Raw genomic sequence first — 22029 nt, 5'->3', positions numbered from 1 at the left:
TGCAGGGCCACCAAGATGATCAGGGGACTGGAGCATCTTTCATACAAGGAAAGGCTGCGGGAACTGGGGCTGTTTAGTCTGGAGAAGAGGAGACTGAGGGGGGATTTCATTGACATTTATAAATATCTAGAGGGTGGGTGTCAGGAGGTTGGGACATCCCTTTTTTCTATAGTAGCCAGTAACAGGACAAGGGGTGATGGGATGAAGCTGGAACACAAAAAGTTCCAATTAAACATAAGAAAAAACTCTTTCACTGTTTCAGTGAGGGAGCCCTGGCACAGGCTGCCCAGAGGGGGTGTGGAGGCTCCTTCCTTGGAGGGCTTCAAGACCCACCTGGACATGTTCCTGTGTGACCTGATCTAGGTGACCCTGCTTCTGCAGGGGGGTTGGACTGGATGATCTCTAAAGGTCCCTTCCAACTCCTACCATTCTATGATTCTAGCCCTGACAGTGTCTGTGGTCCCAGAGTAGGAGAACCTGGGACTCAGATACAAGGTCTAACATCATCTCTGTAGTAAGAGCTGAGAGCTGTGCATTCACTCAAAATGGTCACTTGGTATTCCACAGGAACCTGGTGTTATTTCATGAGATAAAATGGTGAGAGGTGACAAGATGCTTTTGTGGTGAAGAAATTCAGCCATAGGGTCAGGACATGATGCACACAATCCCAGGTCTGCCCTATACTTGCTATGTGATGTTGAACAGGTCACTGAAGAGCTAGTCCAGCTCTGATTAAAGTTCCAGTGGAACTAGATCAGCTTGGCATTGTTTTGTTCTCTGTTAGGCTGGTTGGTTTGTTTTCTGTCAATAACTTGGTGTATATGACCAGATCTTTCTAGGGCACATTGGATGACATGGCTCATTGCTATTAGCAAGGTGTTTAGCTGCAAGGCTGTAGAGAACAAAGAACAAGATGGCATTTTCTTTTACTGTTTCTTGCTTGTTAGATTTGCATGAGTACTGTTTTACAGCTGCCCTGCTGTTGGGCTGTTCTTGCTTTCAGGCAGTTCCTTCCTGATTGCCTGCTATCTAGCTGGTGGGCACATCCACTCCCAGAGTGAGACATGGAGTCTTTCTTCAACCTGTACCTTGACAACACCAGCATCAAGCCTCTCTCTTGCAAGCCTTCCCATCTATACAAGCTTTTATGAACTGGCTCATAGGAGAGTTTCCTCTGCCTTAAGTGATTTTTGGATGAAAAGCCCATCTATATCCCCAGGCCATTCCTCATCTTGATGTCTACTGAGGTTTAAAGTGCACAACCTAACACCAGAACAGTCTAGCCTGTTGTCAGGCATCATGTAGACTGAGATCAGTAGCTTTTTTCCTTCCAACTAGCAAGTTCATTTCGTAAAACCATTTGATTTCTATGTTCTGTGCTGTAACTCACCCCCCAGCTTCTTCCCAGCAATGCTTGCACTGTTTCTACACTAAGTGTGAGGTGTTTCATCATCATGTTCTGCTGGTTTCTCACCCTCCTTGATCTCTGTGGAAGCAACAAAGCCCCAGAGTAACGTGTGTGTTTTGCATTTGACAACTTACTGGATTGTTCTCAAAGAGCAAACTCAAGAGAGGGCTGAAAAATGGTGACTAAACCATGGAGGGAGGAATTGCTGTCTAGACTTGGGAGCTGCACTTGGTTTTAGTTCTCTTCTCTCTCTTAATCATTTTGGTCCAGGCCTAACCCCAGATTAAATTGAATTAGCTGATGGACATTTCCACGTGCTTTTCAGTGCAATATGAGTATCAAATGGTGAATCAATGCCATTGCTTGAAAATCTGTGGTGAGAAGCTGTAACTTAAAACATCTGCTGTTTGTAGCTTGGTTCCTGCAGAATCAGCTTTGATACATGTCACCCCTTTAGGTGGGGCTGACAAATGCTGCCCCAGCATTCTGCCTTTCAGCATCGCTGCCTTTTATCTGTTCCTGCTGTAACTCAGCCCCAGCTAGCTGGTGAATCATTTGATATGCAGGTCAGCTGTGTGTGGCACATGGGCATCACGTGGCTGCTGAGAATCCACCATGCTGAGCCACAGCCAGAGGTGTGTCACTCCCTGGGCCTCCTGCCCAAAAGAGCCTTTGCCATTTATCACTGAGGTCCCTGCACTGCCATGAGGCTCTGTGTGACACGTGACCTCCTGTGTTAAAAGGGACATCTGAGACGTCTCCTTCAGACCACAGTGGTTGTATTTTTCACTCGAGTTTTCTCAGGAGCTGCAAGGTGCATGAATGAAACCACCTCTCCCTGCTCCATCCCACAACTTTTAGCCTGTGATCTGAGTTTCAGTAAGAAAGGGAAGTGAAGGTGGAGAAGCAAAGGTCTCAGCAGAATTTGGCCCCTGTGGGCTTCATGGGTGATGGTGGTTAGGTAGAAGAAAACAACTGTGGTGGTCTTCTACTGAAGGCAAAGCTCCATCATCATGAATCACTAGAGAAACAAGTGGAATAAAGATCCCAAGAAAACATAATTAAGTAACAGAAGCAAGCCCTAGAAAACAGGGCTGGTAGGGACCTGGAGAAGTCAAATGCAAGCTCTGTCAGAAGCTGGTGATTGAATGAAGTCCCCTGAGGAGCAGATCTAGAGAGGCCTTTGCATTGTCATGCCCTTCCCCTTCCCAGTTTATTTGCTCATTGGGTATTTCTCAGCCTCAGCCTTAGTCCTTTGGGACTGGGCTTTTCTTGCCTTTTCTTACCTGTGTACTGCTTGGCAAGTTAATTCACTCTTCATCTTTAGGTCTCTAGATTCTGCTGCTGTACAAGCCAGTGAATATTGGTTCTCTACCAAGTGTTTGTCTATAATAAAAAGCACTAGCACAGACCTGGAGAAATCTGATACAATTAAAACCAAGGAAACTAAATTCACAATCCATCCTTGTGAGTGGGGTCTTTGCACTAAAGGAGAACTTCCATGTGTTATTGCACCAGGATGTGGCACTGGTAACACCATCCTGGGAGCAAACTCACGTAGCTGGTCCAGAGCTAACAGATGCTCATGCCAGGTATTCTACAGAGTTGTTAATTTGTGTTGTGCAAGCATTTGCTTGAAATGAAGGGAAAAGCACCCCATAATCAAGGCTTTGATTTTAGTAGCTTTGACTGCTCAGTCCCCACTAAGTGACTTGATTGTGTGTGTTGGTTTAAAATAATATGTTAAGGAGATGATTGGAAATGAATTCCATTATTTAAAGTGGGATGGGACTGTGGTTTCAGGCTCACATTTTAACGAGGGTATTGGTGGGTTTTGACTCTTTACCTTGAGGCAATGGGTGAGTCAGTTATTCCACTACATGTTAATATGGCACCAGATTTATTGTCTTCTATGTTCCTTTTAATTTCCAGGAAGAAAAGTCTTTTCATTTCAGTTCTATGTGATATCTGTGTAGATTTTTAATTGAATATAATTCAATGTATCTACATTGACATTTTAACCTCTTTTACAGTTGGTTTATTTCACAGGTGTTTATAACACAATGATGGAATAACTGTCATTGTTTCCCTTCCAATTCTCCTGTTTCTTTCCTCATCTCTCTCAGATACTTTCTTAAAGCCCTATTGCCTAGGATTTCCTTCCCCCTTGACTCAACCTGCTGTGTAGTGCATGTGCTCTGACTTCTTTTGATGATAATCAGGTAAATGGTGTATAAAGGTTGGAAGTTTGTCTGCTTCTGCAGTACAATGTAGTCATTAGCTTTGTAATTAAGCATATCTCATGATAAATGAGCATCTAGTGTAGGCACACACATTTACTGGTGTCCACACAATTGCTTAGCAGTGTTATGTGTCTGTATCTTGTTTCAGCACTTGCAAACTTCATAAACAAAGAGAAAAGTGGAGGAGTTGTCAGAGCCATCGCTGGAAAACAAGCTGAATTTGTTTCTGAGACCTCTGAAGCCAACATCATGGTGAAGTGGTACAAAGATGGCAAAGAAATCACAGCCAGCAAGAAATTCACCATGGAAGATAAAGGGAAGCTGCATAAGCTTGTGGCTTTGGCTGTGGCAAAGGAAGATGAAGGGACATATACATGCAAAATTGGAGATGACACTCTCATTTTTGATCTAAAGGTGTCAGGTAAGTTTGTGATGCAAATATGGGACCAGAGTCTGTGTTAGAAACTCAGGGCTTCACTTATTTTATTCGTCTTACCTTATAAATTGACAGATTTTTGGGTCAAGATTGCACAGTACTATTTCAGGGACTCTGCCCCTCTCTGTGGCCCTTATGCAAACCCAGAACATGAGCAAACAATGTAATGATGCTGTTATGTATTCAAGTCAGCACAGGCTTTCACCGAGGCTGGAGTCATGACTCGGTGCATGTCAGCTGAGAGCCACACCTGGCCTTCATCCTTTTAGCTCAGGATGTACATCATCTTTGAATCTCCAAAGGTGGCCCTAGAGCCTTACTGTGAAAGCCCTGTGTCCTTTGACAATTTTATCTCCTGATTTTGAGAGTTGTCTCCTGCTCTTCCCAAAGGACACTGTGATCTCCGAGACAGCTCCCTGTGGTACTGTGAGCGAAGCTATTAGTTCATGGCACATGCCCATCAGCATAAAGCACGTGCTAAAGCACGTGGCTGTCAGGTCAAGCCCAGAAGAGAAATGCTTGTCACTGATGCATTCCAGCCCAGGATGGACACAGAGTATAAAATGGCACAGGAATTTCTCTGTGAAATTCAATATCTGTGGAATTCAGCTGATTCCATTTGCGTGGCCTGGTGGGATCTTTTCTTCTAAGTGTTTTTCTGACTTATGGCTGGAACCTAACCCTGACCTAAGTTACAAATTGAAACTCTACTGCAAGCTTCTCATGGCATGTCTGTGTTTCAGTTCAATGCAATTTAAGAGAAGTAATAACTGAGTGCTTGTGACTTGTACCAGAGCATCGGTGTTACAGCTAACTGGAAACTCAGCAGAGCTGATTTATCTAGCACAGCTCTGGGCTCCAGGGGTTGCTGCAGGGTTTACTGAGCTAGAGGAATTCCTTCCAGTTTACAACTGGTGTTTGCTCAGGTATTCACTCTGCATCTCACCTCCAGTTCTCTTGGGCTGAGAATCCAGCATTATGTAATTTCACTTTGAGTGTAGTTCATAGGCCCTGATTTTACCCCTTGAAAAACTGGTCTGAAAGAGCCAGCCAGGCTTTGTCTCAGCTGCCCAAAGGGCAGCTTCTATCATTTGATTTGCACTATCTGATGAGAGCTGCCTAGTATGGATTTTAAAAGTCTGAATGACTGGATACCTCACCAAAAAACCACCATAACATTTCTCTAGAGTGCTAAGAAGCAGCGCTGCACAGTCAGGGGATGGTCTTAGGGCAGGGAATGAACCTGTCTTTATGACAATGCATTAATTACCTCAACAATCTTGAGCAGCAGGAGTCTGGAGGGTCTATCCTTTAGTCATCTAACTTTTTAAGAATAGATCAGTTGCAGTGATTAAAACTTAATGAAATATTTGTTGTCTGATGCCACAGACGTGCCTGGCACGGACGTGGCATAGCAATTGTCCTTGGGGTACTCAGTGAATGAAGGCGACAGTTGCTGCTGAAAGCAGCGCAATACTAAGCTAAGGGTGGTTATAACTGGCAGCCATCAGCTTGGTCTTCAGGCAAGGGCTGCCTGGGTGGAATGAGGGGAATCAAATACCTGACATGCTCATCGAGTGCTGCTTGTTATCTTGGGGACAGGCTGCGTTGAGTAGATTTGCTCGCATTTTACACCGAGGTACCTGCCTGCCTTTACTTGCCTTTTGGTTTTACCTGTCTAAACACACTTGCAAAAAAGCTGAGTTGGTAAAGTGCTGTTCCTCATACACAAGACACACTCTGTCAGTGTGTGTGTGCATGCACAGTGGCCAGCAGCCTGTGCAGTCAGCAGAGTCTGAGCTGAGGTATTGAACCTCTGCTACCGTGTGAGCAGCTGTGAGTTCTCTGTTGTGAACATCAGTCTTGGCTCCATGTTATTAGCTTAGTCCTCCTGAAGTTAGAGAACATCTTGTCAATGAGATGATCCTTTATGTACCCTGATCTGGTCTGGGGAAGAACTAGTCCAGTGGGACTGATACTGTCAACATAGGGATGCAGGAATGGGCTTAAGAAAAAATTAAAGGCGGCTCCTGAACACTTCTAACAAGATTTTCTGAGCCTCCTTAGTCCTTTTCAAAGCTGTTTGTGTGCACAGGTATTCCCTTGCTTGAAATCAGAGTGGTGATTAAAGTATCAGCAGCTTGAGGATATCTCTGCTTGATTTAAAAGATCCAGAAGGATGTAGGAGAGATGAATGTGATTGCACTGTAGCTGAGAGCAAATGTCTGGAGATGAGAGAGTCTGCAGCAGCAGAAAGTTGGGCATCAAGGTCCATGTGTGTGGTGAGACAGGAGCTATGAATTAAAGCACATGTCAGGCTTGATGGTCTCATGATGTTGGGTCAGGTTCTGCTCATGGCTCTGTGCACACACAGCTCTGGTAACAGAGGCCACTGTGTCTGTGCTCTGTCAGTGCATTCACACCTGACTTGTGGAAGGGATGCAGAAATTGGATGCTCATCAGTTAGGTGGGTTTTGATTATGAGTTCAGGTAGGGGTAGATCCAGGTCTATGCAGCACTTCATAAGGCTGGTATTAATGCCACAGTGTAGACCTAATAAGCTGATAGAATAGACAAGATTCAACAATACCCAGCTCCCAATCTAAAGTCTGTTGTGTGCTAACTCAGGATGATTCAAAACTCAGGCACTGTGTTCCCCAGCAGAGAGAACTCTGTGGTGTCCCAGGAGGGACTTTTCTGACTCATAACCACAGTTTACTGCCACAGCTGGTAACACTGCATAGTTATACTGCCAAATATCATGCACACATATGTACACTTACACCTGCAGAGGTGGAACTTGACCAACCAAGTGTGACTAGCAATGCAATAATGCTCAGTAGTTACCGTGGCTTGACTTTGTGCAGATAAACCTGAGTCAAGGCATGAGCTGCTCTCTCTTTTTTCCTTTCCAGATGAAGCTGTTAATTTTGTCAATAAGCCCAAAACAACTCCAGAAATATCAGTCAGTCCTTCTGAGAACCTTGAGCTGGTGTGTGAAGTATCAGCTGCCAGTGGAGCCGTGGTGTGGAAGAAGGATCAAACTGAGATGAAGCAGGACCAGAGGACAACAGTCATCTCCCAGGGGACACAGCGCAAGCTCATCATCAAGAAGGTGACAAGACAAGACCAAGGAAGCTATACCTGTGAAACAAAGGATGACAGAATAACATTCCAAGTTAAAGTCAGAGGTGAGAGATGGCAGAGATGCCAAAGACAAAAGGCTGTTCCATTTTGGGTAGTACCTTGCATTCAGAGGGTCATGTCACAACCTCTCAGGTGAAACAGTTCAGCTGTATGACATGATTTCTGATCAGCTGTTATATCAACATTTTAAACACACACTTTTGCATCCAGCACTAGTTGTAACCACCAAACAAAATGATGGGCAAGGATGAGATCCTCTGCTCCTCTCACCAGTGTGTCTGCAGAAGAGCTCCTCCAGAATCACAATGGCAGGCTATAGCAGGGGTGCAGGGATGGATAAAAGGGAAGGGGAGAGGTGTTTGAAGAGCTCTGATTCAATGGAGAATGACTGGATTGGAGTGACTAAAACAGGCAGAAAAAGAACAATGGTTCCTGAGAATGGGGATCTGAAGGCTGTGCCCTTCTGTTTCACTGGAACCTGGAGAGACACAGGAAAAGAAAAGAGAGGAGGAGGAGGGTTCATGCCCTGCATGTTGGTGCTCTAAGTTCCAGGTTCAAATCTGTGCTCAAATTCTGAGGCTTTGCAATTTAAACCAGAATTCCCAAACACCTTTTCACTTCCATCAGCAAAACAGACATGAGGATGATCATGCTAATATCTGTCAGGGGCAGGTGAAGTGGAATCTCCTACTTAAGCACTGGAGAGGACAACTGCAAAAAGCTACTTGTGACTGTTGTGACTTTTACAGAGACAGAAGATGTGTTTACAAACAAAGACAAGGTACAAAAGGAGGTGAAAGCTGCACTGACACAAAATGCCACCCTGAGCTGCGAGGTGGCCCAGGACAAGACTGATGTGAAATGGTACAAGGAGGGGAAACTGCTGACCTCCAGCAAGAAGTTCAAGGTGGAGGCAGAGGGCAAATCTCGTCGTCTGGTGGTGGGTCAGGTGGAGAAGAAAGATGCTGGGGAGTACACCTGTGAGGCTGCTGGCCAGAAGCTGACCTTCAGGATCAATGTCACAGGTGGGAGCTATGTTCATTCTTATCACAGAATAATCCATGAGTTCCCCTTAGTACAGAGCAAAATGAATCTCTGGGCTCCAGGGGCTCTGTAGCCTCTGCATCTTCACTGGCTAGTGAGGAAGATCAGAAACTCAGCTTGCATTCATCCACTGACACACAGATGCCTAGAGCTAACTGTCTCTATCAGTAAGATGTGCCTCATTCATCAGTCCTTGCTGTTCTCTAGGGTCACAGTAAAGAAGAAACAGGCAATTTTATATGTACTGTTGTGATTTATGGGTATAAAGATAGAGTGTCTAGGAAAATAGCTCTGGCATCAAGCTAAAGAAACAAGGCTTCCTGGAGTAGGTGAGGCTTCCACTGGGGTCCCAGTGATGGGTGAGATTGGGCTCTGATATGTGCATTACATGCAGGAAGAGAAAGTCAGGTTACTTGTGGATCCCTGGGGATGGGAAGAACCTTAACTCCCAGGGCACTGGTTCACTTGGCAGAGGAAGAGCCAATGTGCTGCCCTCAGTCTGTACACAGGGCCATGTGCTGTCTGAGTGTCTCTTGGCTGTGGGTAGAACCATTCCAAGCTATCAGTTCTTGTAAGCAGGGTTTTGCATTTGGCTGTGGATGTTTTGAACAGCTCTGTGTGACCACTAAAGTGCTTCTGCCACCCCACAGAGCCAGAGGATGCATTTGTCAACAAGGAGAAGGTGCAGAAAGAGGTGAAAGCTGCACTGTCAGAAAATGCCACCCTGAGCTGTGAGGTGGCTCAGGACAAGACTGATGTGAAATGGTACAAGGAGGGGAAACTGCTGACCTCCAGCAAGAAGTTCAAGGTGGAGGCAGAGGGCAAATCTCGTCGTCTGGTGGTGGGTCAAGTGGAGAAGAAAGATGCTGGGGAGTACACCTGTGAGGCTGCTGGCCAGAAGCTGACCTTCAGGATCGATGTCACAGGTGGAAGAAGTGTTTTATTTGATACTTCGTTGCTTTTTCTTTGTACCTGGGAGTTTTCTTCTGTTTTGTGTGTCAAAGTCCTCAAGATGTTATTAAAACGGTTTGTGTTGCTGGTCTAGGCTGCCATCTCAGTGAGGCTGTGTAGGACTGGCCAGACCTAGATACTTGGTTTAGATATCCTTATATCAGCTCAGCAACAACCTGCATGTCCCCCAAGGCTCAGACAGTGAACCAAGAGTTTTCCTTAGCAGGCACTGTGTCAAATTACCTCTTCCAATTTGATCATCAGTATTGGTATTCCTCCTCTCATTGTTTCTCTTCCATGAAACTCACTATATTCTTCCCTCTTTTTCATCACTACACAGTATCCTCCCTCCCAAACAGAATTGCTTCAATTATCCCCCAGTCTGGCTTTGCAGACACATATGTGAGCACAGCCTCATAACTGTGCTCTGCAAAGCTTTTGAATAGAAATGGATACAGACATGCACCACCTGAATTCTGCCTTGTGGTTCACAACCTTTCACCCAGCTCTTCCTCTGCTATTTCTTTCATCTGCCATCAGGCACTCAGGTGTGGCCTGTAAAGCTGTGAGAAGTGGTGCAAACATTTAACTGCCAAGTAATATTTAACCAATAGCTTTTACAAGGTCTTTATTGTGGCTCCATTGAGAATGTTTGGTATTGAGGTGGTGCTGGTGTATTGCCCTAAAAAATGGATGTCAGCTGCATTGCACATGGCTGCAACCTGCTGAATGCAGCAGTGAGGGCTGCCCATTGCCATTTCTACATCTGTAATGACCAGTCATGAGTCCAGGAGTCTTTATTTGCATTTTTCTCCTTAACAACATGATTTGGATTTAATACCAAGTGCTCTTTCACTCTGACTGCACTACAGATCTCTTTGGTCTCCATATATCTTGCAAGAGGTCCAGTAAATTTTACCTCAGGCTCCAGGCAGCCATGGACATGTCAGCTGCATTCTGAGTGGTCATTTCTGAATTGGATGATGAGAAGGGGTTTGACTTTGTTCATAGCCATAAGACTGCACAGTCTTTGCAGCCAAATGCCTCTCTGTTAATGTTACAGTTCTGAGCTGATCAGAGCAGGGATTCTGTTTTCTCCTCTGCTTTTTTTATGATAGCAGACACACTGGGACTGTAATGCTGGCAGAGGGCTGCCATTTTATCAGCTATGTAGAAAGCAACTGCATTGGGTGTCTGTGGACTTTCCTGCTTGCAGCCATGCTGGAGACCTGAGGTCCTTGCAGGGCATAGCTCAAGTGCCATTCCCTCATAAAGCTTGCAGTCTTTACTGCTCTGTCTTGGGGCATCCTACTCCCTGTCTTTTCCTTGTGCAATGTGCAACTGCTGCTAGAGCATAAAGCTTTGCTGGTCCCCACAGCATCTATTGTAAGCCATCAGCTGTTACGTGTCCTCACTCTGCATGGGGTACACAGGGTGCAAGCTGGGGCACTTTGGTTCTTTTTCATGAACTATGTAGCTCATGCTTTTGCCAGATGGAGCTGCCAGTTTCAGTGAAGGAGGGATTACAGTAAGCTTAGATTTGAGAGGCATCTTCCAGAAGAAGTGCAAGGTGGGCATTGACAGAAAGACCATTGGTATAAACCGAGTTCATGCTCAGCTGCTGAAACGAGTTTATACAGAGGCAGGGAGAGAAAACACAGACATTCAGTGCTCTTACACTTGAATTTCTCTAGCTGAGGGCTATTCTTAGCTCTCTGCCTCAGAAACCAAAGCTTTTCAGGTCTCTTTCAAACGGGATGACTTCATGGCTGCACAGGGTAATGTAACACCTTTCCCCCTCTGTTGTAAGGGGAGAGGACTTGCCTAGCTACCGTTGCTGTATTTCTCATGTGTACCACTGTAACATGACATGCAAGTCCAGCACTCACTGGAAAATGATCTAGTGTGAAAGTCAGGAGGGATTATGAGTACTCAGAGTGGTTGTCTCTTTTGCTGCAGAAATCCTCATCTTACTAGATGATCCCAAAGTGCAGTGGCTTTCTGAGTCTTAATTTATCCTGTTACCACTGCACTCAGCTTTTCAGGGTTCCTGTACCTCAGGGCTCCACAGGTAGCACCAAACCTTCCCTGTTTAAGAACAGATTGAAGGTTAGATGCTCAGTCTTGAGTGCTGGGCTGCAGCTCTGGCTTTTTGGCTTAGCATCAGCAGCACCAGGTGCTGCACACCTTGAGACTGAGCCAGAAGAGCTGATTCTACAAATTCATTGTTTCAAGAATCATGATGTAGAGTGAAATCCTTCTTAGAGATGGATCAAAGCTCCATGTCCTGAAAATGGTTTGCTTCAGTTTCAATGGAACTTCACTAACCAGCTGCAGCTGAGGTTGCAAATGCCATCAGAATACTTGTTTAACTTCAAGATATGCTTCTGAGGCAAATTACTGGTCAGTGTGAATCACTTTGTAGGCTGATTAGAAGATTTGGTTGTATTTCCCATCACTATAAACATGTTTTATATAAAAGGGAAAGGAAACAGGAGACAAATGAGTAACCCATCTGCAAAACTCCTGCTCTGCTGGCCTGTTGTTTGGAATCCAGCACTGATTTACACAGCCTGGTCTGTAACACGTTTGTTTAGTGCACTCTTCATATCCACAGCCCATGTTGTAGATGGAAGCTGGAAGGTTTATATTTCCACAGACCTTTGTGGGTTTTTTGAGTGCAGTCTATGGTGTGTGTGCTTTAGCTCTTTTACATATCAAAATGCTGCACAACCTGCACTGGGCTGACATTTGCCCCTGAGGAGTTTTGCATCACCCAGCACAGGCCATGTATCCTGCCTTGTTAAGGACACTTTAATGACAATGGCATCTCCTGACACCCTTCCCCAGCCAATATAAACAGAGGAGCTCAAATTTAGAGCATATAGGCGGGGTTCCTGCTTCAGCTTGTTCCCTGCAGGACCCTTCTCTTTCCATGGACTGTGTGATATTGATGGCAAGCCTATGATGTGGCTCCAAGGATTGCATGTAATGCCACGGTCAGCAGTGTAGGAGCCTGACCTGAGCTTACCCCTGCACCTTACCCTCCCAGGCAGCTGCTGCCACTCAGGGTACAGACATGACAGAGATGGTATGCAGAGGAGAAAGTCATCAAGGAGGAGAAAAGATGGCTGTAGGAGGCTGCAGAGAGTGACTTGAGGGAGGAAGGCAGAATCACAGGTTGTAGGTGGGGTTCATCACGACTGCCAGGGAGAGCCTCCAAGATCCACCTAGGCTGGACCTGCCTGCATGAATTATCTGCATGCTTGCACTACAACCAAAGGGCAATGGTCATCCCATACACTTGCTAGACCAGCATTCATTTTTGCAGCCTGTGCTTCTCTGCAGCAGTGAAATCATGGACTTCTACTCTTAAGAGTGGGGGAGAAAAAAGCAAGACCATTTAAGTAGCATCTATTTGTCCTCCCACATCTCAAATGTACACTAACATAAAAGCTAAGAGTGGCCACAGCAGTTGTTGGTAAAAGGAGAACCAGGTGAAACAATAAAGGAGAAGGTAAAGGCTGCAGTTTCTCAGTCAGCCAGCAAGGTGACAACTGATTCTTTTCAATGCATATATGTAACTACCAACCACTTACATAAGGTATCCTTATGATGTCCAGCCCACGTGTGGAAAAGGGAGTTCTGAGTGGTGCTGTGGAAGAAAGGGACTTTAAACACTGGATTCCTCTTGCTTGTGTTAAGCACTAAGATTCCTTATGGCCAGTTTTCTGAGAAATTAAGAGGTTTACAAGGAAAGAAAATGATAGTTCAGATTGTACAGGTCAGCTTTATGTATAATGTGATTTCCTTGGGATTGAGTTGGGGATTAGACTATAGATGATCTCTAAAGGTCCCTTCAAACCCCTACCATTCTACCTTTCTAAGAGTTACCAGATATTTTCTGAACAACAGCCAGTCTTAATCTAAAATCCTGAGATGCTGGTAAACTCCTGTAAAGAAAGGGACAGTGAAGGTGGCAGCTTGTAACAGTGCTGTGTTTGGGGAGTTCCAAATGTGTTGTGTAGAAATAACATAGACAGAGGGGTACATTTACCTGTCCTCATTATAAGACATTTAAAAGGAGACAGTCAAGGTGTTTGTGAGGATTAGTCAGAGATGTATGATAGTTATATAGTCTATATTGTGAGGGTACATTGTTCTATGTGATAAAAAGAGCTGCAAAACACTGTAACACACAATAAATGATCCTACAGAGTATCTACAAACAATACCTGTAATATTTTCGAAGTGCAAGCTATTTATACCTCATGTATTTTTGTTCCTGATGTTTCCCTATTTCAGAGCCAGAGGATGCATTTGTCAACAAGGAGAAGGTGCAGAAAGAGGTGAAAGCTGCACTGTCAGAAAATGCCACCCTGAGCTGTGAGGTGGCCCAGGACAAGACTGATGTGAAATGGTACAAGGAGGGGAAGCTGCTGACCTCCAGCAAGAAGTTCAAGGTGGAGGCAGAGGGCAAATCTCGTAGTCTGGTGGTGGGTCAGGTGGAGAAGAAAGATGCTGGGGAGTACACCTGTGAGGCTGCTGGCCAGAAGCTGACCTTCAAGATCAATGTCACAGGTGGGAGATGTTGGTTGTCATCACTGAAAGTTCCATGAGTTCCCCTTAGTACAGAGCAAAATGAATCTCTGGGCTCCAGGGGCTCTGTAGCCTCTGGATCTTTAGTGAGGAAGATCAGAAACTCAGCTTGCATTCATCCACTGACGCACAGATGCCTAGAGCTGATTGTCTTCACCTCTGAGTCCTTGCTGTTTTCTGGTTTCCCAGTGAAGAAGAACCACAATTTTCAATGTAATGTTGTGATTCATGGGTGTAAAGGTAGAGTCAGCTCCAAAATGTGTAGGAAAATAGCTCTGGGATCAAGCTAAAGAAACAAGGCTTCCTGGAGTAGGTGAGGCTTCCACTGGGGTCCCAGTGGTGGGTGAGATTGGGCTCTGATATGTGCATTACATGCAGGAGGAGAAAGTCAGGTTACTTGTGGATCCCTGGGGATGGGAAGAACCTTAACTCCCAGGGCACTGGTTCACTTGGCAGAGGAAGAGCTGATGTGCTGCCCTCAGTCTGTGCACAGGGCCATGTGCTGTCTGAGTGTGTCTTGGCTGTGGGTAGAATCATTCCAAACTATCAGTTCTTGTAAGCAGGGGTTTGCATTTGGCTGTGGATGTTTTGAACAGCTCTGTGTGACCACTAAAGTGCTTCTGCCACCCCACAGAGCCAGAGGATGCATTTGTCAACAAGGAGAAGGTGCAGAAAGAGGTGAAAGCTGCACTGTCAGAAAATGCCACCCTGAGCTGCGAGGTGGCCCAGGACAAGACTGATGTGAAATGGTACAAGGAGGGGAAGCTGCTGACCTCCAGCAAGAAGTTCAAGGTGGAGGCAGAGGGCAAATCTCGTCGTCTGGTGGTGGGTCAGGTGGAGAAGAAAGATGCTGGGGAGTACACCTGTGAGGCTGCTGGCCAGAAGCTGACCTTCAGGATTGATGTTGCAGGTGAGAGATGATCAGATTCCATTTGGTTTTGATGTTTGCTGTAACTATACAGCAGTTTTCCCATTGCCATAGATTTGCTTCCAGCCTTGCTCTATATGGATGTGCCACAGAACTTGAGTGGTTATTCTTAAAAGTCAGTATTAAGGACACGTGTTTGGATGCTTTGGGAGAGAGAAAAGCTCCCTTAGGCCAGTATCCCTTCCCTGCTTTTCAGCAGGAGTGGTTATTTTGCAAAGGATGTAAGAGCAAGACCACATACAGCTCTCCTGCCACTCTTTAGGAGTCTGTAGTTGCACACTGAAAATCTGTAGTTACTGACTTTGCTGGGACAGTCTCTTTCTGCTACTCTCACTGAAGAGAGTTGGCTTGGATGGAACATGACGTGTGAGCTTCGGAGTCCCATGCTCACTTAGCCTCCTGGTGTAACCTCCGTTACTCTGGAACAGCAGCCTTGAGGCTGTTGGATCTCCAGCACTGGAAATATTCACAACTCAATGGGACATGGCCTTGAGTAATTCAATGGGGAGGTGAGACTGGATGAGCTCCAGAGACCACCCCTAACCTAAGTCATTTTTATGGCTGTGTTTTGGTACTACTGGTAGCACACGTTCTGTAGAACATACCTAGGAAGTGATGCTCTTCCATAAGGACGTGGCTCCTCGTGGATCTTTGTGAAGGTTCTTGAGTTGTTATGCATCTATTTCATAACTCCTATTGGCTTTTTCTTCCTCTGAAAATGACTTGGACCCAATTATGGAGACAATGCTGGCAAGTGAAAGACCCTGCCTGGAACATGTCTTATTAACTGTGAATATTCAGTCTTTGCTGTGAATGAACAGAACATGCCCTGCTTCCCCCTGAGAGCCCATCCTGCTTGGCTTGCAGGGTGACTGTGTGCAGTAACGTTGGGATGAGCCTACAGACCAGTCATGGCAGTTCTTGCTGCCCAAATGAGCAGCAGGCTGAAACTGTGCCATCTGGAAGCAAGGTGTTCTTGCCAGTGCTTTCTCCACTATATGCTTAACTCTGATTCTATCAGTCTTGTTAATCTTCCAGTTGCTTTGTTTAAATTGTAGTTTATCAGGCAGCTTCCCACTGAAAACCCAACCCCATATGGTCTTGGAGGCAAAGCTGGAATTTTCATGGGCTCTTTTCTACGTTTTTCCTTCTTTCCATTGTTACAGATGATGCATTTGAACACAAAGACAAAGTGAAAAAGGAGGTGAAGGCAGTGCTGAAGGAGAACATCACCCTGAGCTGTGAGGTGGCCCAGGACAAGACAGATGTGAAGTGGTACAAGGAGGGGAAACTGCTGACCTCCAGCAAAAAGTTCAAGGTGGAGGCAGAGGGCAAATCTCGTCGTCTGGTGGTGGGTCAGGTGGAGAAGAAAGATGCTGGGGAGTACACCTGTGAGGCTGCTGGCCAGAAGCTGACCTTCAGGATCCATGTCACAGGTGAGTGAACTTGCTGCATCTCTGGTTTACATCCTGAAAAGTATTGAAGGAGAGAGAAGTTACGTGGCTTGGCAAATCCCATCTCAGCAGGAAAAGATGGAGCCAGTGTTCAAATACTGCTGGCTTACTCATGAAGTATTGTTCAAACTATTAGATCTGTCTTCTTTAAAACTTAAGAACATAGTGGATTTCTGTAGCCCAAGCCCATGGCAGGCTGAATGTCCTTGGGGGAATTCCCTGGGAATAAGGTAGAGGTGCATTGATAGCAAAATGAGAATCCAACAACTGCAGGAGGAAATCCTCTGAGCACAAGTGGTCTCTTGGGCAGGCTCCTTACTTAGATAAAGTGCCTCTTCATATAGAGGAAACCTTTTTATTATGGCCTCTGCCAACTAAAAGGAAATACTAGAACTGGCCTGAGAAGTAGTAGCTGAGGAAACCAGATCTCTTCCCCATGACACTAGCAAGAGCAGGATTTAAACAGTGACATCCCTCAGTTAGATCTTGATGACTTAAAAGCAAATGGAGCTCAGATATCAGATTGCTTTTTGATTCTGGCAGGGTGCAGTGCTCAGCAAATATGATGGGGGCTAATTTTCATTTGTTAGGGAAACACAGTTGTGGAATGATGCATCTTTGTAACATTTGGGAAGTCAAGATATAGATAAAAAATCTCTCAAAGTTTTGTTTCCCAAGGAGTGGTTTTGGTTTTGCTGGCAAAGCAAATTGCAGTCCTGGAGTCATTTGGACAATGTAATGCTTGTCCTTTACAGCAAGCAGACTTCTTACAGACTGCATCCACCAGAGTGCTGCTGGACACTGGGATATGTGGACTTTTCTGTAGATTTTGGACATTGAAGTGGTGGATATTGAAGCAAATGTGGGGCCATTTAAGCTATCTTGGACCAAAGAAGTCCTTCACCAGCACTTGAGTTAATTCAGATGTTAACATTCAGTTGACAGCATTGGCAGGGAATGTGAGTGGGGATTGGACTGGATGATCTCTAAAGGTCCCTTCCAACCCCACCATTCTATGATTCTGTGAAACCCATCTTCAGCAGCACAATCCAAAGACTGATGTGTGCATTTGGGAAGGAGTGTGTGTGTGAAAGATCAGTGCTCTAAATCTGCCTCTAAACCTTTAATTCCAGAGGAAGAAGCTTTCATCAACAAGGACAAGGTGCAGAAAGAGGTGAAGGCTGCACTGACACAGAATGCCACCCTGAGCTGTGAGGTGGCCCAGGACAAGACTGATGTGAAGTGGTACAAGGAGGGGAAACTGCTGACCTCCAGCAAGAAGTTCAAGGTGGAGGCAGAGGGCAAATCTCGTCGTCTGGTGGTGGGTCAGGTGGAGAAGAAAGATGCTGGGGAGTACACCTGTGAGGCTGCTGGCCAGAAGCTGACCTTCAGGATCGATGTCACAGGTGAGAGAAGATTTTTCAGCCCTGCCTATTTGCCTATTCCTAGAATGTTTAGAAAAAACAATGTTGTTTCATAAGAACTTTTCCTGAGATGCTTCACAGTTTTGGAGAACATCATCCAGATGTCCTGATTGTGAATGGGACTAAGAGAAATGGAGTTCTCTTGATATTTTCTATGTAAAACTTGATAAAGTGTCCAAGACAAGGAGCTCCATCCTTGAAAAACATTGGGAACTACCCTTTTCTGGAGAAACAGGGTTGTGAAAAGGAAAGTGCTGATTGCACAGCTCCATTCCACCAGAACAGCTCTGTAATGTAATTGATACTCAGGGCTTTTCAGAGCAGGGTTATGGTAGAGTGGTGGGGGGGTCTACCTGATGCCTTCACTCTCTTTCCCTCTGTTGAAAAGACTCATTTCAGTGTGGGATGAGAATATGACAGCAAGGCTTGACATATGCTAAGGTGTCCAAGGCATAGGTAAACTACAACTAGGGAAAGAAGGTGCCACAGAGACTCATTCCACATGCATCACCCTACTGGGGCTGTAGAGTAGGAGAACAGATGCAGCTTTCTAACTCACTCCCTCCTCCTGATGCTCTTGCAAGTGGGCTAATATATCTGCTGGAGAACAAGGAGTTTTCACCATTTGGATGTGAGAATGTGAGGTGTCCTGGGCTTTTCTGAAGGTTGCATGGGAAGTAGTAACACATGCTGAACATGTAAGTGGTGGTCTTAGCAGCCTTTGCAGTGAAGTTATCTAGTGTCAACAGGACAGTGAACAGCAGCAGACACAGCTATTGGGAGCAAAAGGAATCAGTATGGGGCTGAGACATGCTTAAAGGACTGGTCCTCCCAGTAGGAATTCATTAATTTGCACTCAACTTGAACCAAAGTGTATCTTGCCTTGACTGAGACCTTACATACAATGCTCTTATTAATGATCCACACGATGTCCCAGCTTGCTGCCATGAATATACTCATCTTAGGGTGATTGGTGACAAAGCAACAAAAGGTTTCTGTAAGAAAACCCACGAAACCAAACCAAAACATAAGAAAGTCTCACCACAAAACAGTTTGTGTGTTGTTCTAACAGCTTCAGATGGCTGTTGTCAAGTCAGAGACTTGGTTTCCAGTGTTACCTGCATGCCAAGACAAAGGATCATACAACATCCTACCTACTGAAATCCTCTCTTTTTTCAGAGCCAGAAGTTGTGTTTACAAACAAAGACAAGGTGCAGAAAGAGGTGAAAGTTGCACTGTCAGAAACTGCCACCCTGAGCTGTGAGGTGGCCCAGGACAAGACTGATGTGAAATGGTACAAGGAGGGGAAACTGCTGACCTCCAGCAAGAAGTTCAAGGTGGAGGCAGAGGGCAAATCTCGTCGTCTGGTGGTGGGTCAGGTGGAGAAGAAAGATGCTGGGGAGTACACCTGTGAGGCTGCTGGCCAGAAGCTGACCTTCAGGATCGATGTCACAGGTGAGACATCAACATAGTGATAACTGTAATAACTATTACACAGTGCCTCAGTTGCCATAGTCTGGGAGTTGTCGTGCTCTGTAGGGTTTTCACCTGATTTTCTGTACCTGATTGACCTGGGCTTGTAGAAATGAGAATATTTGGCTCCAGCATGGCAGAAGAGCCTGTTCCATTCTTAGCCTCTCTCTATAATAATTGCACATATAACTTTAATGGAAATAATAACATATTATTCAGATCTCTCCTCCTTCTGGGATCCCAAAGGTTGGTTCTTGTACACTGAACCCCTTGTGATGAAAGAGCCATTCAAACATCCACTTCTTTTTAGACTTACAATCCCATTCCTGAAACTGAGAGGCTGGAATACGCTTTGTCTCTGCAGTTTGGTGGAAGCACTCATCGAGATGGGCTGCAAACAGCACTTTTCCTGAATTTGTGCTGCTGTGTGCTTGAGATTTCAACCTTCTGACGTGCCCCACTGCTTCTGCCACTCCTAAATGTCCCTTTATTATCATTTCCAAGAAAATGGTCAATTGGTCTTTTGGAACAGGATGCACAAAGTGTCCAAACAGCTTTAAACCTGTGATGCTGAAGGGAGTGCTGATGCTGCAAACAGCTTTGAGTACCTCAGTCCATGTGAGCACTATGAGGAGATCACATTTCCTTTGTCCCTTTGAAAGCCCTGTTTGTGACAGTGGGAGACACCATGAAGAAGCCGTTCCAGAAGCACATAGTGCTAAATTTGTGACCTTGACATTTCCCTGTAAGCCTTAATCAAAAGGAATTTCCAAGCTTTTGGGGATATGCAGGGCAAGATGTTCTTTGGGATCATTTGAATTAAATGGCTTCATCCTGGTGGCTTGCAACCGTAGGATTGATGTTAAGGACTCCCTTGCTCCTCTCCATTCATGAGCTGTTGCTTCCTTAGTTTCCACATTGCAATTCAGATCCACAGAAGGGTAGCTATTGCCCAGTGGAGGCAATGAGGTTTGGCAAGTGGCAACCTAAAGATTTTTCTAAACATCTGCACAGAAATACGTAAAGACTGATCTCATTTTACTCCTTCCATCAATGTTTTCTTTGTTTCCTGCATTCAGAGCCCAAACCTGCATTTATAAACGAGGAAAAGGTCCAGAGGGAGGTGAAAGCTGTCCTGACAGAAAGTGCCAGCCTCAGCTGTGAGGTAGCACAGGACACAACTGAAGTGAAATGGTACAAGGATGGCAGGCTGCTCGTTTCCTCTAGGAAATTCAAAATAGAAACTGTGGGCAAAACCCGGCGCCTGACTGTAGAGCAGCTGGAGAAGAAAGATGCTGGAGAATACATCTGTGAGGCTGCAGGCCAGAAGCTGACCTTCAAGTTGGAACCCACTGGTGAGGACTTACCTAAGCAGCTCTCTGTGTGGCTTAGAGGAAAACTGGATAACCATGGTGCAGCTACCACTTTCCCTAGAGCGACACCACTGAACCACATCACACGTTAATTTGGCCTCTTTAGCAATGTGGGGCTGGGAGATCTGTCTAAAGACTCTTTTCTTGGCTATGGAAATACTACATAGCATTTTCCTCAGTGTGTCCTTTGCACAACCCATCACCCAACCTGTTTTAGTGGTGGGCAGCTGAAAGGAGCAGTTTTGAAGAGCAGAAACAGAGCTATGGAGCAAGGAGTAAAAGAAAGGCTGGTCTGCTGCTGTGTATGTGTGCCCCAAAACTACCCAGTGGTGTGGCAAAGCCTTGTGCAATGCCAAGGAGAAGCCAAGAGAAAGGGGATAGATCAAGCAGAAAATAAAACAGGCCATACAATCAAGTTTAGCATATTGCTGTTTCCTCTTAGTTACATCTGAAGCCCTGAAAATGAGAGAGGAAATAATTTCAGAGGCCATTTTACTTCTAAGAAACCAGACTTTTTTGTGGGCAGCAGATAAAATGTCCTTTTGTTTGCTTCTTTCCTAAGTGGAAGCTCTGGGTTGCCTGACAGGTCATTCTCTTTCTTCCCACTCAGCAGATTACACCAACCACAAACCTTCAGTCACAGTCCCTGTGTTATTGCAGGTTGTGATGAGTTGTAAGTCATGAGGAGGGTAACAGAAAATTGCTGTGTTAAGGACTTGAGGTTTTAAGTTATTAATTTTCCTATTTTAATGTTTTTCCTAGAACCAGAGGCTAAATTTGAACATAAAGTTGTCCAGAAAGAGCCTCTCATTGTTCAAGAACACGAAAGCATCACCCTGACTACTTCAGTTACACCTGAAACTGCTGCAGTGAAGTGGTTCAAGGATGGAACAGAAATCAAAGCCAGCAAGAAATATGTGATCAAGACTGAGGGGGCATCCAGGACTCTGACAGTGAACGTGGCTGAGAGCACAGACACTGCTGTGTACACTTGCCAGACAAAGAGTGACAAGCAGGAATTCAAAGTACAGGTGAAAGGTGAGCAGAGAGCTGTGCACAGGTCATGTCCCAACTCAACAAACACACTTCTCTCATGGTGGGATGGAAGTGAAGTCCAAACTCTCTCTAAATCTGTTCTAACCTCAAGACTTGAATTGAAGCTGCTGTGGCTGCTTTACCACGGCCAACAAAGTTCTCCTTCCAGATACCAAGTTCTGTCCTTTGCTGGCCACTCTGGGAGCAAGGAAGCTTACAATGGATGCTTCTCCTGGTTGCTTGCTCCCCAGTGTCATCACACTGTTTCTGTCTCCTCCTAACCTCAGTAGTTGGGGCATGGCAGAGCCTTAGCTCTTCCCCACTCTGCTCACTAGCATGTGATGAGGATGTAGAGGGATGAGAAGATGTGTGAGTTAGTCACACGGGGAAAGAGGACCTGAATTATGTCCTCCTCTGTTTGTGGGATGGTGCACCTGGGCTGCTATTCCCTACTCAAGGCTAAGGCTCCAAATTGTCAAGAAGGTTGGAATTCAGCTGGTCCACAGATGGAAAT

General features: G+C 45.4%; 1 protein-coding gene across 1 annotated transcript in view; it reads left to right on the top strand.

The window, feature by feature from the left end:
- The window catches only part of OBSCN (obscurin, cytoskeletal calmodulin and titin-interacting RhoGEF), a 170474-nt gene that overhangs the window by 18143 nt on the left and 130302 nt on the right, over positions 1–22029 (top strand). The window contains 11 exon segments of the mRNA XM_061997422.1: positions 3800–4072; positions 7003–7278; positions 7984–8259; positions 8929–9204; positions 13535–13810; positions 14463–14738; positions 15923–16192; positions 17344–17616; positions 18814–19089; positions 20187–20462; positions 21243–21518. Of these exon segments, the coding sequence (XP_061853406.1) occupies positions 3800–4072; positions 7003–7278; positions 7984–8259; positions 8929–9204; positions 13535–13810; positions 14463–14738; positions 15923–16192; positions 17344–17616; positions 18814–19089; positions 20187–20462; positions 21243–21518 (3024 nt within the window).

This window comes from Colius striatus, chromosome 5 (assembly GCF_028858725.1).
Source record: "Colius striatus isolate bColStr4 chromosome 5, bColStr4.1.hap1, whole genome shotgun sequence".
In the NCBI taxonomy this organism is placed as follows: Eukaryota; Metazoa; Chordata; class Aves; order Coliiformes; family Coliidae; genus Colius; species Colius striatus.
Note: the sequence above shows the minus strand (reverse complement) of the source record. Positions and strands in the feature narration are given on the sequence as shown.